The sequence below is a fragment of the Mixophyes fleayi genome, chromosome 3 (genome assembly GCF_038048845.1).
Source record: "Mixophyes fleayi isolate aMixFle1 chromosome 3, aMixFle1.hap1, whole genome shotgun sequence".
Classification (NCBI taxonomy): domain Eukaryota; kingdom Metazoa; phylum Chordata; class Amphibia; order Anura; family Limnodynastidae; genus Mixophyes; species Mixophyes fleayi.
In genome coordinates, this window is record NC_134404.1 from 334,723,662 (window position 1) to 334,739,973 (window position 16,312).

A 16,312-nucleotide genomic window follows, 5' to 3' on the forward strand; every position below is an offset into this window, starting at 1 on the left:
TGGTTGAAGGAGTCTTTCAAATCCAATTTGAATGATTTTATTATTATTTATTGTATTTAGACTCAGTATTAGCTCTGGACCCTAAGATATAATTATTTTAAGAAAGGGTGTGCAAAACATGACTGTTGTCAGCCCACACAGATTCAACTTTACAACCACCCAACTTATATCTCATTGACCTCTACTGTTACATAATTTAGCACCTATTCTGGAGCTTGTCTAGCGTTCCTCGCTGTTTCCAGTGAACAGCTGAACCTGGATAGTTAATCTACAGGCCACATAGGGTACCAGGGCTACAATTATATAGGCACATATGCAGAGCACTAATTCTTATCTTATGTATACCGATGCTTTATATTGTTTTAGAGTGGTTCTTACTCAGGTCATAAAGTTCCAAAATTCCCAATAAATTCTCAACCATGAATAACACTAAAAATGTAAACAAAATTCGAGCAAGGTGACCAGGTCGGACTATGTTTGAGCCAGTTTGAACATGTTGGATCGGGCTTAATGGCTACATTGTGAAGTATTTTTTGAAGACTTGGGCTGAGGGAGAGTATGATAGGGCACGGTATGGTATTACATGAGTGGGCAGGGGCACGGGAGATGTCTTGTAGGCCAGAGTGAGACGTGGTGACCAGAGACAAGGAACAGGTCAGAGGCAATGCCATGTTCTGCCTGATATATATTAATGAATGAAGTCTCTGAACCAGTGTTTGTACATTTTACAATTGCTAAATCTGAGACTCCATTTAGTGCTATATGTCAGTGCTTTAATTACTGGTGTGACATTACCCTAAAGTATTGATATAACCAGTGCTTTTTTTGTAAGAAAAAAGGTGCCGGAACTCACCTCGTTTTGTGTAGCCCTCTCTTTCTGCCCCCTAGTTTTTCTGTAGTCCTCTCTTTCTGCCCCCTTGTTTTTCTGTAGCCCTCTCTTTCTGCCCCCTCGTTTTTCTGTAGCCCTCTCTTTCTGCCCCCCTCGTTTTTCTGTAGCCCTCTCTTTCTGCCCCCCTCGTTTTTCTGTAGCCCTCTCTTTCTGCCCCCCCCTTGTTTTTCTGTAGCCCTCTCTTTCTGCCCCCCCTTGTTTTTCTGTAACCCTCTCTTTCTGCCCCCATCATTTTTCTGTAGCCCTCCTTATATCTACCCAACTTATATCTCATTGACCTCTACTGTTACATAATTTAGAACCTATTCTGGAGCTTGTCTAGCGTTCCTAGCTGTTTCCAGTGAATAGCTGAACCTGGATAGTTAATCTACAGGCCACATAGGGTACCAGCGCTACAATTATATAGGCACATATGCAGAGCACTAATTCTGCCCCCTCGTTTTTCTGTAGCCCTCTTTCTGCCCCCCTAGTATTTCTGTAGCCCTCGCTTTCTGCCCCCTCGTTTTTCTGTAGCCCTCTTTCTACCCCCCTTGTTTTTCTGTAGCCCACTCTTTCTGTCCCCCCTTGTTTTCTGTAGCCCTCTCTTTCTGCCCTCCCTTGTTTTTCTGTAACCCTCTCTTTCTGCCCCCCTCGTTTTTCTGTAGCCCTCTTTCTGCCCCCTCATTTTTCTGTAGCCCTCTTTCTACCCCCCTCATTTTTCTGTAGCCCTCTTTCTACCCCCCTCATTTTTCTGTAGCCCTCTCTTTCTGCCCCCTCATTTTTCTGTAGCCCTCTCTTTCTGCCCCCTCATTTTTCTGTAGCCCTCTTTCTACCCCCCTCGTTTTTCTGTAGCCCTTTCTTTCTGCCCCCTCATTTTTCTGTAGCCCTCTTTCTACCCCCCTTGTTTTTCTGTAGCCCACTCTTTCTGTTCCCCCTCGTTTTCTTTAGCCCTCTCTTTCTGCGCCCCCTCCCACACGTTCTGTAGTCTGTACTTACCTTCTATGCTTCTTTTCTCGCTTCTCTGCTTGATCGCGGCTCCTCTCACTGGCGGCGTCGTGATGTCACAACGCTGCCGGAGCCGGAAGCAGGACACACACTAAGGTGCGGTGGTGCACTGTAGCAGCACCAAAAAAATATATATTCAGGCGCTGCAATGTTAAATTCTATTAATAACCTAGCGGAAATAAATGCAGCTGGAAATGGGCAAGGTCTCACCCACAACAAGTAAATATACAAAAAGAAAACTAGCGCAATTTACCACCAGGGACAAAGATGAGTATTATATCAAGTATTCAAACCGGCATGTAGAAAAGTACATCAAACAAATTTATTAAAAAAGAATACATGAATGCATCAATCAATATATACTATAAAAATAACACCACATATTGTAATATGGTAAATGTGACAATAAGGAATATATCTCAAAATATCACAAAACATCAAATAGTATCACATGTGTGGTGTATATAAAACAATAACACAATAATGTAGCAGCACCGCAGAGAAAAAAATAAAATGTTGAAAAGTTAATTAAACTTTGAAAACCCGTGGAATGAAGGAGCCGGAACGCCGTTCTGAGCGTTCTATGAGAAAAAAAAGCCCTGGATATAACAGTCCAATATCTACAACTAGACAACGTTCATGTGATTCCGGATTCTCGAGGCTTGGAAGCTATATATAGAGGTAGCATTATAGGAATGGACATCATTTAGCTTATTAAAAAGTAGGTAAGAAACTAAAAAAAAATTTGGGTGATAGTCATTTGACGTTTAATACATATAACCTTGTTAATCTGTATTTGCTCTAATATCAGAAACAATTTTCAACAAAAGGATTTTTTTGTGCGTGACAAAACAATAATTACATTTCCCGGTCTTGTAAAACATGTAAACACAGCATAAAAAATCAGTCTGGGGATCAATCCTAACCACTTGACACAACAGATGTCACCGCTTGTAACATATCTACAGTATATTTGTTTGTCTAATGTGAGATTTAAATACTGTAGTTGCAAAAACAAGTTGTTTGTTTAATAACCATATGGTGAGATATACATGTGAGAGCAATTTGTTTTCATCCTTTAAATTACACTAAATTTAATTTAACCCTATAACATACATACATCAATTACAATAATATACTGTAGGCCATTAACAAAGGGCAAAGTTAAGTTTTAATCAGAGCGGGAAGGATTTTGGATCTCGTGTATTGGGAACAGTTGTGATGTCCGGGCAGGGGAGTGTGTTCCCCAACTCCCAGCAATGCAAGAAAACTTTTTTCACACACACACAATTGCCTCAAGCAATAAAGATCTGAATGTCCCCCTCACTCTCATCATTCATTTAAGCCAGTCATGAAGATAATCCGGGCAATATTTTGAGTAACACATATAAAGTGAATTGTATTCAAAGTTGTTATAATGAAATATAGGAGACTGGACTTAGATGTGAGGATTACAGTTTTGCACAGTGCATCTCTTCATCATTTACCCCTAGACGCGGATCTAGCTTGCAGAGGTGTTTTCTGAGAGAGCAGAGCAGGCATACAACTTTAAAGAGTCTTAGCGGACCATTCAGGGGCACTGGTGCAAAACCAAGGAGGTTTGTTTGTTAGGGGTTACATTTACAGAATAGATTTTCGAGCTACTGCGTTGAAACCCAATGATGTGAGAAATCATCATCAGTTATTTATATAGCGCCACTAATTCCGCAGCGCTGTACAGAGAACTCATTCACATCAGTCCCTGCCCCATTGGAGCTTACAGTCTAAATCCCCTAACATACACACAGACAGACAGAGAGACTAGGGTCAATTTTATGATAGCAGCCAATTAACCTACCAGTATGTTTTTGGAGTGTGGGAGGAAACCGGAACACCCGGAGGAAACCCACGCAAACACTGGGAGAACATACAAACTCCACACAGATAAGGCCATGGTCGGGAACTGAACTCATGGCCCCAGTGCTGTGAGGCAGAAGTGCTAACCACTGAGTCACTGTGCTGCCCACAGTGTAGCAGAGGGGGTGGGCCGCAGACAGAGGACTCGGTACAGCCGGCCTGGTATAGGTGGCGGGGTCTTCAGGACAGATAAGGGCTACAGAGTATATACATACAGTAGGTTAGGGTTATATTTGCCCAATAGATCCTTTGGGCCGGATGTAGAGTTAGAACCAATTTACATAAAAACTGCAAAGGTAGAAGTGACTCAGAGTATTACACTACATATGTGAACAGCATTTGATATAATAAGCTGTAAGCGTGTCATAATGAGGGAGAGATGGCCGTCATCATCATAGCGCTACCACCACCAGCACTCTTAGCCTAGGCCGGTAGCGGCCAAATCTGGGAGGACAAACAGCGTGGGGTGCCACCGAAAAAGCCACTATCAGCACTAGGCTATGACAGGTGGGGCTGGTGACCCTACAGCAGGGAAACCCGCATTGTCGGCCCCACTGTCATACTGTTAATCCGCCCTAGACCATTCACATGGGGCTGAATTCCCTAGGGAAATAGGGCCTGCAAAAGAAAATGTGGTTCCCCCTTCCCTAGGAAACAACAGCCCATGCTGAAGGCACTAGGGCTCTTCCCGCACCCTGGTGTGTTGGTGTGGGGTCATGAGATGGTTAAAAATAGATCAAAGTTTTTTTGTTGGTGAACTACAGGTATCAGCAAGGCCTGACGTGCCTAAAATGTTAAGAGTGTGCAGGCCCTTGTAGAACTAAAAGCACCAGCATACCCATGGCTGCAAGAGCATGCTGGCAGTTGTAGTACAACAAACACCAGCTTGCCCTGGCATTCAGGGCGCGCTGGCACCTGTAAAAAAAAGAAAAACCTGGAATAAACAGACCTTAGGACTCTTGTATCCTTATCTGTAGATGGCGTTAACCATGGCTGCCAGCACTGAACATTATATTACTTCCAGAGACACCTTGCTGCTGGCCACTGTGATAGTCCAGGTACATGGTCCTAAGCAGAGCGGTAACTACCACTGCCCCATAGCCCTCAACTGTTACCAGAAATATCCTAGCTAACCTTTTCACCGCTTGATAAATTTGAGAGAAATCAGCGCTGACTCCGACGTTAACCCATTTAATAAATTAAGTGAAACAAAAACTAACAGTCAATTTCCACAGGAGTTAAGGTTTTCCCCTAATAATAAGTATACCCCTCTGAGATTTATAAAAACGGTTCTACAGGATGCTTTATAGAAAAAGGTAACGCTGTCTATAGTAACCAATCAGATGTGTGTATTCATTTTCAAACTGATTTCTGATTGGTTGTTATGTCGTTTCCTGCAGTTACCTGTAGATCAGGTTTCAGAAATGTCCTTACATAAATTTTGCAAAAAAAAGATCATCTGGATCTATTTTTATGCATCACAGATTATGAGTTAATATTGTAAAGGTTAAAATACCAGTGAATTTACCTTCCACATCAAGGCACCTCGGAGGTTCATCCGACCAGATGAGGTTGTACATACACTCCAGATAATCTGCTCCCTCCAGCTTGTATCCGGGAAAACACTGAAAAGACACCACTCGGCCCACGGGAAAGGAGGAGTCAAAGTCTGAGATATTCACATAACTGTGGGGAAGAACCAGCGGCCTCAAACAGCCTGTAGAGGAAATAAAAATGGAGTTGTAGGCAACATATATCTAAAATACAAGTTTATTTAATATGGAAGTATTTCAATTAACAATCGCAGTTGGAAAATTGGGGCAAACTTAACCACACCCCCAACCTTTCTAAACCACGCCCCTGTTCCCTAAGGAGACACACACCCTGAAATTGGGCCTATTGGGGGGAAGTATGGTACTTGGTTCTGAGTCACCTACCCACAACGCCATTGTGTGGGCAGAACCAACTTAAATACGGGTGTTTCACAGGCGAAAGTTTCCCCGTGCAAAGCATGCGTAAGATGCGATCCTTCTTCTATCATTGCCGTCTCAGGATGGTGATAACATTAGTTAATGAATAAAAAAATGCTTTATTCTTAGAATAAAGCATTATTTCAGAGGTCAATATTTTTCAAACATTTATTTTTAAACATCTGAATCTAATTTTTACAATATATATATATATATATTTATTTAGTTATAGTCAATTAATGAGTTAATAAGTGAAATACCCAGTCTGGCCTTTGAGTTTGAATGCGCATGAACATCAGCCCTATTGACACATATTAATAAATAGACCTTTTGGTGTGATTGTTTCTTGTGTATATGAAGAGATTTAGCTACTGGGAAACACTACATTTACATAATAATTACAACAGTGACATCGGGGTTGTAAAAGAATCCCATTTAGAACAAGAAAATAATACAATCTAAACATATGTATTAGTGCAAAGTGAGATACATTGAAACATTAATTCATGTTCTATGCTGCACAGTATTTCAAGTCATATTTTTCTAATATATCTACTGAAATAAACTAAGTTGAATTTTCTAGCACACAGACCCCCCCCCCCCCCCCTATACGCTATATCAAACATTCATATGACCCCATGCTTGCTGTAGCTCTTTTGTAAACTAATATTGATCCAGGGCAAGCCAAACAACAGGGTAATAGTTATCTAATAGATTCTTGGCAGAGCTATTTCTGGATCAATAACTCTACCGTCATTTGTCTTCCTCTGTATACATCTGTATAAACATTCCGAACAGTACTCAATAAGACATCGGATTCTTGACCCTGGGATTTATGTCCGCGCACAAACTGAATAACAGAGAGTCCTTCGTTTTGCAATGTTTGCAAATATGTACCACAATAAAGAAACAGCCGCTTATGTGTTATTGTAAACAGTAACCAGTTAAAATGTAATGACTGTAATATTGATTTCTTTATCATGCAAGTTTATGGTCTCTAGTGAAAAGGACACGTTCACGATTTATAGAAAACTCACAACACAACGAGAGAGACAGGAATAAATGAACTGTGATTTAACCAGCAATAGGGTGCCATGGCCATATTTTGCTATGACCGATTCTAGGTAATTAAAAAAAATAGCTCAGAGTCATGGGTTAGATAGGAGACCTATCTCTGGTGAAAACATTCTGTTCGATAAAAAGGTCCCTTAGCCCAGATCATAGTAGTACATAAGATTATTAATGCCATATAGTGACTTATTGAACAGTGCTTACAGTATACTGATCTTTTTTAGGATAATTTATTCATCAATATTGTAGAGAATTGCATGTATAGTCAATTATTGTGATATCAAAATTACCTATTCCAAATTTCTTCCCTTGTTTCCCCATAATAAATGTCAACCCATTAAAAGTGTTCAGATTATTTGGGAGTCTTGCCTACCTCTGGGTGACAAAAAGAACTTGGGGACATCACAAAATTATTGCAAATAATATAGCAGTTTGTATGTTTCTAGTCTTTCCCGGTCTGTGTGTGTGTGTGTATGTTAGGGAATTTACACTGTAAGCTCCAATGGGGCAGGGACTGATGTGAGTGAGTTCTCTGTACAGCGCTGCGGAATTAGTGGCGCTATATAAATAGATGATGATGATGATGATGATGATACTATTGCCAGACCCAAGCACAGTTTATTGCCTGGACAGTTGAAATACAGGTCAGGTGGCAACCAAGGAAGTATCAAAGGTTCTGTCAGGTGCCGTCTGCACGGCCGCCTGACTGCCTGACCGCGCGTCTGGTTGCTATGCAACCAGACGCGTCACTTCCGGATCCCCCCCTGCCATCCATCTCCTAGCAGTATGACGCGCCCCGTTGCTAGGCAACGGGACGCTATGTGATTCCCGGCGGCAGGCATGACAGCGCTGCAGCGCTGATGCTGATTGGATCCCCACACTATTTAAACCTCTTCCTGTCCTCTAATCAGTGCCAGAGTATCAGGTCTTCCTGTCTCCAGCGTTTGTGTGTACCAGTTGCTGTATTGTTCCTGACATTCCTCGTGCTGCTTGTGACCCTTTTGACCCGGACCGTTTGACCACCCCTATCTGGATTCTGCCTTTGTACTGCGCTCCCTGAAAGTTACCGACTCGGCTTGCCTCACCATTCTTCTGGATTTCCCTTTGTACCTCCTCTACCTGAACGTTGCTGAACCGGCCTGTCTGACACCCCCTTGTATCTCGCTGTGGACTCTAGGAAGGACCGCGACCTGCGTGTCCCTGCAGCGGAGTCCATACTTCCTTGCGGGGGTTCCTGGTGAATACCAGGGGCACGTTAGACTCCGCGCCTTCCTCTGAGTTGCGCCAACAACAGCAGGTACCCACTATCAGTCATACACCCACTATCAGTCGTGACAGGTTCTTCTTACCTTTGGTTTCTTAAAACCTGAGATTTCATACATGATTTAATATTTACTCCTTATACAAGGCTTGTCTTTCCTCGCAGCAATATTTTTGTGAGATTAGATTGTAATCTTTTCATCAATAATTTACTTTCTCTTTCCCCCTTGCCCCCACCTCTCCCACCTAAAGTCACTCGCACGCTGCATCCCATCAACAGCATTGACCCCACCATTTTTGCGTCCTCTCTTGAACCCTTACTTGCTCCCATTTCTTCCCTATCATGTCCCAACGCTGCTGTCTCTCTTTACAACTCCACGCTCTCTGTTGCCCTTGATACTGCAGCCCCCGCCACCCCCCCTTTGTCCCTGCCAATCTAAACCCCAACCCTGGCACTCCCCTCTTACTCATCTCCTCCAAAGGTGCTTCCTCTCCTCTGAATGCCAATTCAGAAAATCCCACAACATTGCTGACTTCACCTACTATAAATTCATCCTTTCCTCCTACTATACTGCCCTCTCTCTTGCCAAACAAACCTCGTCCCTCATCTCCTTCCTAATAAACCCAGACACCTATTTGCTGCCATTAATTCTCTACTACGTCCTCACCCACCTCCTCCACCCTTGTCCATCACTGCTCTTGACTTTGCCACCTACCTCAAAGACAAAATTGACTCTATACACAATGATATCTGTTCTCGTCAGACTTGCCTCCCACCACCTGTCCTCTCTATCACCCACTCTGCAACACCCTCCTGTAACTGTGCCTGAGATCCTCTCTCCTCCTCTTCTTCTACAACCTGTCCTCTCGATCCTGTCCCCTCCAAGTTCCTCCGCTCCCTCTCTTCCATTGCTTGTTGTCACCTTGCTCATCTCTTTAATCTCTCTCCCTCCACTGGTATCTTCCCCTCGGCCTTCAAGCATTCTTTCATCTCTCTTGTTCTCAAGAAACCTTCCCTTGACCCATCCTCTCTCCAACTATCGCCCCATCTCTGCTTCCCTTTGCTTCTAAAATTCTCCAACGACTTGTCTTCAATCATCTGACCCACTTCCTCTCTTCCCACTCTCTTTTTGACCTTCTCTTTTTCTGGCTTCCGTCCCATTTACTCAACTGAAACTGCACTCACTAAAGTTACAAATGACTTACTGTCAGCTAAGTCCAATGGTCACTTCTCCCTTCTCGTACTCTTCGACCTCTCTGCTTTTGACACTGTTGATCATTCTCTTCTTTTCACCACCCTTCACTCCATAGGTTTTCTCAAAACAACTCTCTCCAGGTTTGCCTCCTACCTCTCTGGCCGCTTTTTTAGCGTGTCTGCTGCTGACTTTTCCTCCCCCTTCTTCCCCTTTGTATTGGCAGTCCCACAAGGCTCTGTCCATGGAACTCTGCTCTTCTATCTCTACACCACCTCTCTTGGTGAACTCATTCAATCATTTGGCCTCCAATTCCACCTCTATGCTGATGACACGCAAATCTATCTTTCCTCCCCTGACCTCTCTCCTGCCGTCCTAACCCAGGTATCTAGCTGTCTCTCTGCTGTAACTACCTGGATGTCACAGCGCTTCCTGAAACTCAACATCTCCAAATCCGTGCTCATCATCGTTTCTCCTGCCAATGTTGCTATCCTTCCCAATATCTCCCTATTGGTTGACAAGATCACCCTTTCTCCTGTCACCCAAGCCCAATGCCTTGGAGTCACACTTAACTCAGCCCTCAGTTTTACGCCTCATATCCAGTCCCTCACCAAATCCTGCCAATTCTGCCTCCTTAACATTACAAAAATCCGACCCTTCCTCTCTCAGGAAGCAACCAAAATCCTGGTCCATTCACTCATCATTTCTCAATTCGACTATTGCAACCTCCTTCTCACTGGTATCCCTCGCGCTCGCGCTTCTGACCTTCAATCCATACAGAATGCTACGGCTAGGCTCATCTTCCCCTCCCACTGCACCTTGTCCGCTTCTTCTCTGCGTAAATCCCTTCATTTGACTCCATACCCGTTTCATTATTCAGTTCAACCTCCTTACCGTCAATTACAAAGCCCTAACCAACACTTCTCCCCCTTACATCTCTGACCTTGCCTCGAGGTACATACCTAACCGGCCACTCCGCTCCGCCTCAATTCACCTCTCATTACCTCCTCCCATGCTCGCCTCCAAGACTTCTGCCATGCAGCCCCTAATCTTTGCAACTCCCTACCCCGTCTCACTCGACTCTTCCCCAACCTTCAAACGCTCACTCAAAACTCATCTATTCATCACCTCCTTTTCCTTGTCTGCCATCTAAATATTTCTCCCAGTTGGTCCTACTGTCTCTCACCACCCCTGCCTTTAGAATGTAAGCCCTTGGGGTCCTCTCTATCTATTGTCCCACGTCTGTCTACTGTCCCTCGTACATCCTCTCACGTCTTTTGCTGCACTCTGTATGAGTCCCCATAGCATTACTTACACTCACCTGTGCTTTTGCTGCACTCTGTATGAGTCCCCATAGCATTACTTACACTCACCTGTGCTAGCAAATATTTGTTATTTGCTTTGGTATTCGGCGCTACGGAATCTGTAGTGCCTTAGAAATAAATAATAATAATAATAATAACAACTGCAAGTATTGCTGGTGATGAACCATGCCTAAAATCTAGTGCTTAGATCAGCATCGTCAGCATGCATCTTCAACCAGGGGGCATTTGCCCCCAGGGCCTGTCCCATAGTTGGCTGCCTTGGTCATTGCGCTACCTGCATAATTTTTTCCTTTAAACTGTTCCTAATAGGCTCCTGAGGCGAGTCTTGTCCCCAGGTTAAATTTGCCAGCTAGCCCGTGGGTCGAGTACCCACAACAGATACGCCTCCTGAAAGGCGTAACCGAGATTGTCTTGATCGGCAGCAAGTTTGTGAACACGCCTTAATTATACTTGGCCTACGATGACACGCCCCTTCCCTTACCCGTTCCGCCTCTTGAAGCGTAGAGAGTATTAGCTGTTAAGATGCTGAAGAGTCTGCACGGTGACCTAGGCTTATGCATTTTTCATGTGCAGTAGGGAAATGCATATTTTATGCAAATAAATTGGACTTGGATCCAATTCTACAGGCGCCCCTGTATCATAATTATGCTACACTTTCATTTATATGTCTATGAAACTGAAAGCATTGATGTCAGAATAAGATGGATAATAATAAGTATATAACAATTACATGAATTTTATGTGAGAAACTTGTGGTAATTGTACAATTTTTTGAAAGGAGAAGGAAACCTATCCAAGTTTTTATTGTTAATGTGCATATAAATGTCTTACGTTTCCCATTATTTTTTAATAGATGGGTTGACTTATTGAATCATTTTCAACATCCCAGAACTTTTAATAAAATTCATCAAATTAATATTTTTTTTTAACATGTAAAGAAACTTTTCTCACAATGAGAGTTTTCTATTCTCCTTTTTTCAGTATAATCTTCATCCGTTCGTCAGGGCGCCCTCTGCGAGTACTAATAGTCAATTTAGTTTCTGAAATATAAGAATTCTGGATGTGAGCTCGCGGAGATGAGTTTTGCTTATGGTAATTTTCCAGTGCAGATTACTTTTTGATAAACTAATCTTCTTCGGAGTCTGCCAGGAACTAAATATCACTGAAACAGAATTAAATCAATACGAGACACTACATCTATAATCAAAAAGGCAGACGCCAATGAGAGTTGGCTAGGTACATTAGCGGGTCAAATGGAGAAATATAAGGCTGATCTTATTGCGTATAAAAAAAGATAAATTCTTTCAAGTTTCTGCAGATTACAGAAAACACCAATTATGGTGGCTGGTTTGTCTGCCCCGGCTAATGCACATAAAAGACCCAAGTGGGGCAGTAACGGAAGTATCTAAGATTTTTCACAGACAGTAACCTCATCAGAAAGTTTTTGCAGCTGAATTCTGACTCTAAGGGGGGTATTCAATTGTCCGCGGGTTCAAGCACGGAAAAACTAATACCGTTAATACGGTAATCTCTCGCTGGATTTCAGCTCGCAGCTGAAATCCAGCAAGTAAATGACCGTATTAACGGTTTTTCTGCGCAGGATTTCTGCGCCCGATATTGCATTAGTGTGTACAATACAACAATGAGCAATTATTGTTTCAAAGCCCATCAAATAATTTAATTTGATTTTTAAGCCAAACTAAAAATCTCGTTCATAGATGGAACAATGTTTTTTTATCAGTGGTTGGTAAAATCGTTATAGAAAACACAGCGGGAGAAATTTTCTGTAGTGTGTGCCCAGCCTAAGGGGTCTTATTTGTCCCTAAGTGTCATACTGTACTGTTACAATAGAATGTGTACACCATTTAAGAGAAAGAGTATTTTCAATTGTATTAGGGTTAACTCTTCTTTTAAAATATTACTGTCAGGCATCGTCCCCACTCTCACCATCTGTGCCAGGGACGGACGCCCTCCTTGTTCCGTTCGGGCCTCACCGGCTGTGCGCATGCGCAGATCGTTTGCGTCTCCGTTGCTAGGCAACGGGGCGTTTCTAAGGTGCTCTCACCGCCGATCCCACCGCCACCAATCAGGGTGCTGGCTCCTCTATTTAAACCTGCCTCTGACACTAGGTAGATGCCAGAGTATCTAGGTCTCCTATGCTCCTACTTGGACTCTGACCCGGCTTCCTCTGACCCTGCTTTTGGATTACCCCTTGGCTTAACTGCTAATTCTGGTTTGACCTCTGGCTCCCTGACTTTGCTTCTGTTTGCTCCTTCGGTACCTTATTTGCCGCCTGGTTCGACCCTGCTCCGCACAACTAAACTTGTTCACCATTTGCTTTGCTGGTGGCTAACTTGGAGCGCCGCGATCTGCACATCTCTCACAGCAAAACCCAAACTCCCTTGCGGAGGTCCCTGGCGAGGATCAGAGGCGTGTTAGACTCTGCTCCTCTTTGTTTAGCAACATCAATACCAGCAAATAGCCTTCAGCTCTGCCAATAATTTGTGACAATTACTAGGATGGTGGAAGAGTTTACTGTTTTTACAATTGAAATAAAGAAGTGGAAGTTGCTCAATCAATTTATAGGCTATAGCAGGTGCTTGAAAGGGTGGGGTTATCCTGAAAGGAACAAACACACAGAGAGATCCCCCAGCACACTGCTATAGCCAAATCTGCTATTTCTACTGTAGATAAAAATGCAAAAGTCTTAGTTGCAGACATTTGCAAATGTATGTTTGTCACGGGCACTAGGAGTCTTTACCCAGGGATCACCAGATGATAGGCTTACCAGAGCAGTATAGGTGGTAATATGGTACTCTGGTAGCAGGGTGATCACGGAACAGGAAATAGCAGATGATGAGATGCTCAGGAAAGTCTATGACTAGCAGCACTGGCAATATGGAGGTAGTAATACACGAGGAACTGTATGGACAAAGGACACGTGAAGGTAGTCAGTGGTCTGCGGTAGCAAGTTGTACCACTGCTATAGTGAGGAGGAATGTCCAACAGAAACGAGGAGGTGATGAGAGTCAGCGGTCTGCGGATAGCAAGTTGTACCGCTGTCTGAGTGAAGGAATGGAATCCAAGTGGAGGTATCCGGGGAGTCAGTGGTCTGCGTTAGCAAGTTGTACCACTGCTATGTGAGAGGATACTGGAACAGGTGAAACTGTAAACAGGAGTCAGTGGTCTGCCACTAGCAAGTTGTACCACTGAATATATATGTGAGGAGGTGCACGGGGAGAGACTGCAACACAATATATACACGGGCACCTTGACTTTGATCCACAGTAATATGCACAATATAAATGTATAAATGACTGAACAACACTGCCAATATAGAAAGTCTCTTGAAGTAATCCGGCATGAGATAACACAGTCAATGATGGCAGTAGAGTCAGCAGATAGTACACTCCTGAGGAGAACCAACACAGTCAATGATGGCAATAGACTCAGCGGATAGTACACTCCAGAGGAGAACCAACACAGTCCAGCAAGGTATGCAATACACAGCACAGTCAATGGGAAGTATGCATACCGTGGTTCAGGAGAAGGCAGTCAGACAGGAGTGCAGAGATACCTGAAGGGCAGGAGGCCAGCAGGATACAAGTCCCTGGATGGGTGAAGCGGGGGTCTAGCAGGTGCAGCGCACAGGTAGGTAGACCAGCAGGGAACACAGGAAGGCGTGGAGAGCGGATCAGCAGTAGATGGATGAGTAGCGCTGAGAAGTAACAGCAGCGGGTCTCTGCGGGAACAAGGAGGTAACCAATAGCAACCAGCAGGTGCAGTAACGATGGGACACCGGAGCAGAGTTGAACTGGAACAGTTGATCACGGAGAGTAGCGGGTAGCAATAGTGGCAGCAGACTCAAGGAAACACGGTAGAGTTGAAGTGATTAGAAGACTGTAGTGCACGGAGGCAGCGGATAGGAATCAGCTAAACAGTCACGATGAAACACAGACGGGTTGCAGGTTGAAGACTGTAGTGCACGGAGGCAGCGGATAGAAATCAGCTAGCAGTCACGATGATGAAACACAGACGAGTTGCAGGTTGAAGCCTGTAGTGCACGGAGGCAGCGGATAGGAATCAGCTGGCAGTCACAATCATGAACAGGTGAGTGGATGTGGTTGAAGCCTGTAGTGCACGGAGGCAGCGGATAGGCATCAGCTAACAGTCCCAATGATACATGGTAGAGTGAAGTAATTAGAAGACTGTAGTGCACGGAGGCAGCGGATAGGAATCAGCTCACAGTCACGATAATACAGTAGATGGTAGAAGTGGTATGGGAACCACAGTAGTAGAAGTGGTTTGGAAACCACAGAGGTAGAAGTGGTTTGGAAACCACAGGAATCAGCAGGGCTGAATAAACAAGGAAACACAGGAACACCTTCAGAGACTCATGGGGAATGAGACTCCAAGATCAGGCAACGTGGTGTTGACCACAGGTGCTTAATATAGGGAGGTTGCCTGATCTGCCAATTAAGTTAAAGGAACATACACTGAAGGTTTGGAAAGGGCTGCGCATGCGCAGTCCCTCAGGATAGAGGACGTCCACGGTTCCTAATAGTCCGGGAAGAAGCACTCACAGTCCGGTGAGTGACAGTACCCCCCCTTTTAAAGGTGGGCACAGAACGCCTGGAACCGGGCTTGTCCGGATTTTTGGAATAAAACTTCTTCAGAAGGGCAGGAGCATTAAGATCTTCAGCTTTGATCCATGAACGCTCTTCAGGACCAAAGCCCTTCCAATGAACGAGGAAACGGAGGACTCCTCGCGAAATTTTTGCATCCAATACCTCAGTAATCTCGAAATCCTCCTCCTGATGAACTTGAACTGGCTGCGGTGCTGAGGAAGGAGTCGAGAAACGGTTGATGATAAGAGGTTTGAGCAAGGACACATGGAAGGCATTGGAGATCCGAAGATTCTTAGGAAGAAGAAGTTTAACACATACTGGATTGATAACTTGAATGATCCTATATGGACCAATAAAACGAGGGGCGAATTTCATAGATGGAACCTTCAAACGAATATTTTTGGTAGATAACCAGACACGATCTCCAATTTTTAGTGGTGGAATAGCCCGCCTCTTCTTATCTGCGAAAGACTTATATTTGTTAGATGTCTTCTTTAAACAGGTTTTGACCTGAGACCAGATATTTTTGAAGGTTTGACAAACAGTCTCCACAGCAGGAACTTGGGTGGGCGGGAGGGCAGGAAATTCCGGAAAAGACGGATGGTGACCGTAGACCACAAAGAATGGAGTTTTGGATGATGACTCATGGTACATGTTGTTATGGGCGAATTCAGCCCAAGGGAGCAATTCTACCCAGTTGTCTTGGTTGGCTGAAGAGAACATCCTAATAAAAGTCTCAAGATCTTGATTGACTCGTTCCGTTTGTCCGTTAGATTGCGGATGGTAAGACGATGAGAGTGCTAATCGTATGCCCAAGGTTTTACAAAGGGCCCGCCAGAATCTGGAAACGAATTGTACTCCTCTATCCGACACAATCTCAGACGGACATCCATGGATGCGGAAGATTTCTTTAATGAAATGTTCAGCCAGAGTAGACGAGGAAGGTAAACCGGACAGAGGGACGAAATGGGCCATCTTCGAAAATCTGTCTACCACTACCCAAATAGTATTGTGATTCTTACTTGGTGGCAAGTCAGTAACGAAATCCATACTAATATGGGTCCAAGGCTTGGACGGAATGGGTAGTGGTCGCAGC

The 16,312-nt window shown here is 44.0% G+C and overlaps 1 protein-coding gene across 5 annotated transcripts in view; it reads right to left on the reverse strand.

Moving 5' to 3' along the window:
- The window catches only part of SUSD4 (sushi domain containing 4), a 192,383-nt gene that overhangs the window by 27,326 nt on the left and 148,745 nt on the right, over positions 1-16,312 (reverse strand). For all 5 annotated transcript variants that reach the window (XM_075204309.1, XM_075204308.1, XM_075204310.1 and 2 more), the window contains one exon: positions 5,298-5,486. In XM_075204309.1, the coding sequence (XP_075060410.1) occupies positions 5,298-5,486 (189 nt within the window). The remainder of the gene's footprint in view (positions 1-5,297; positions 5,487-16,312) is intronic.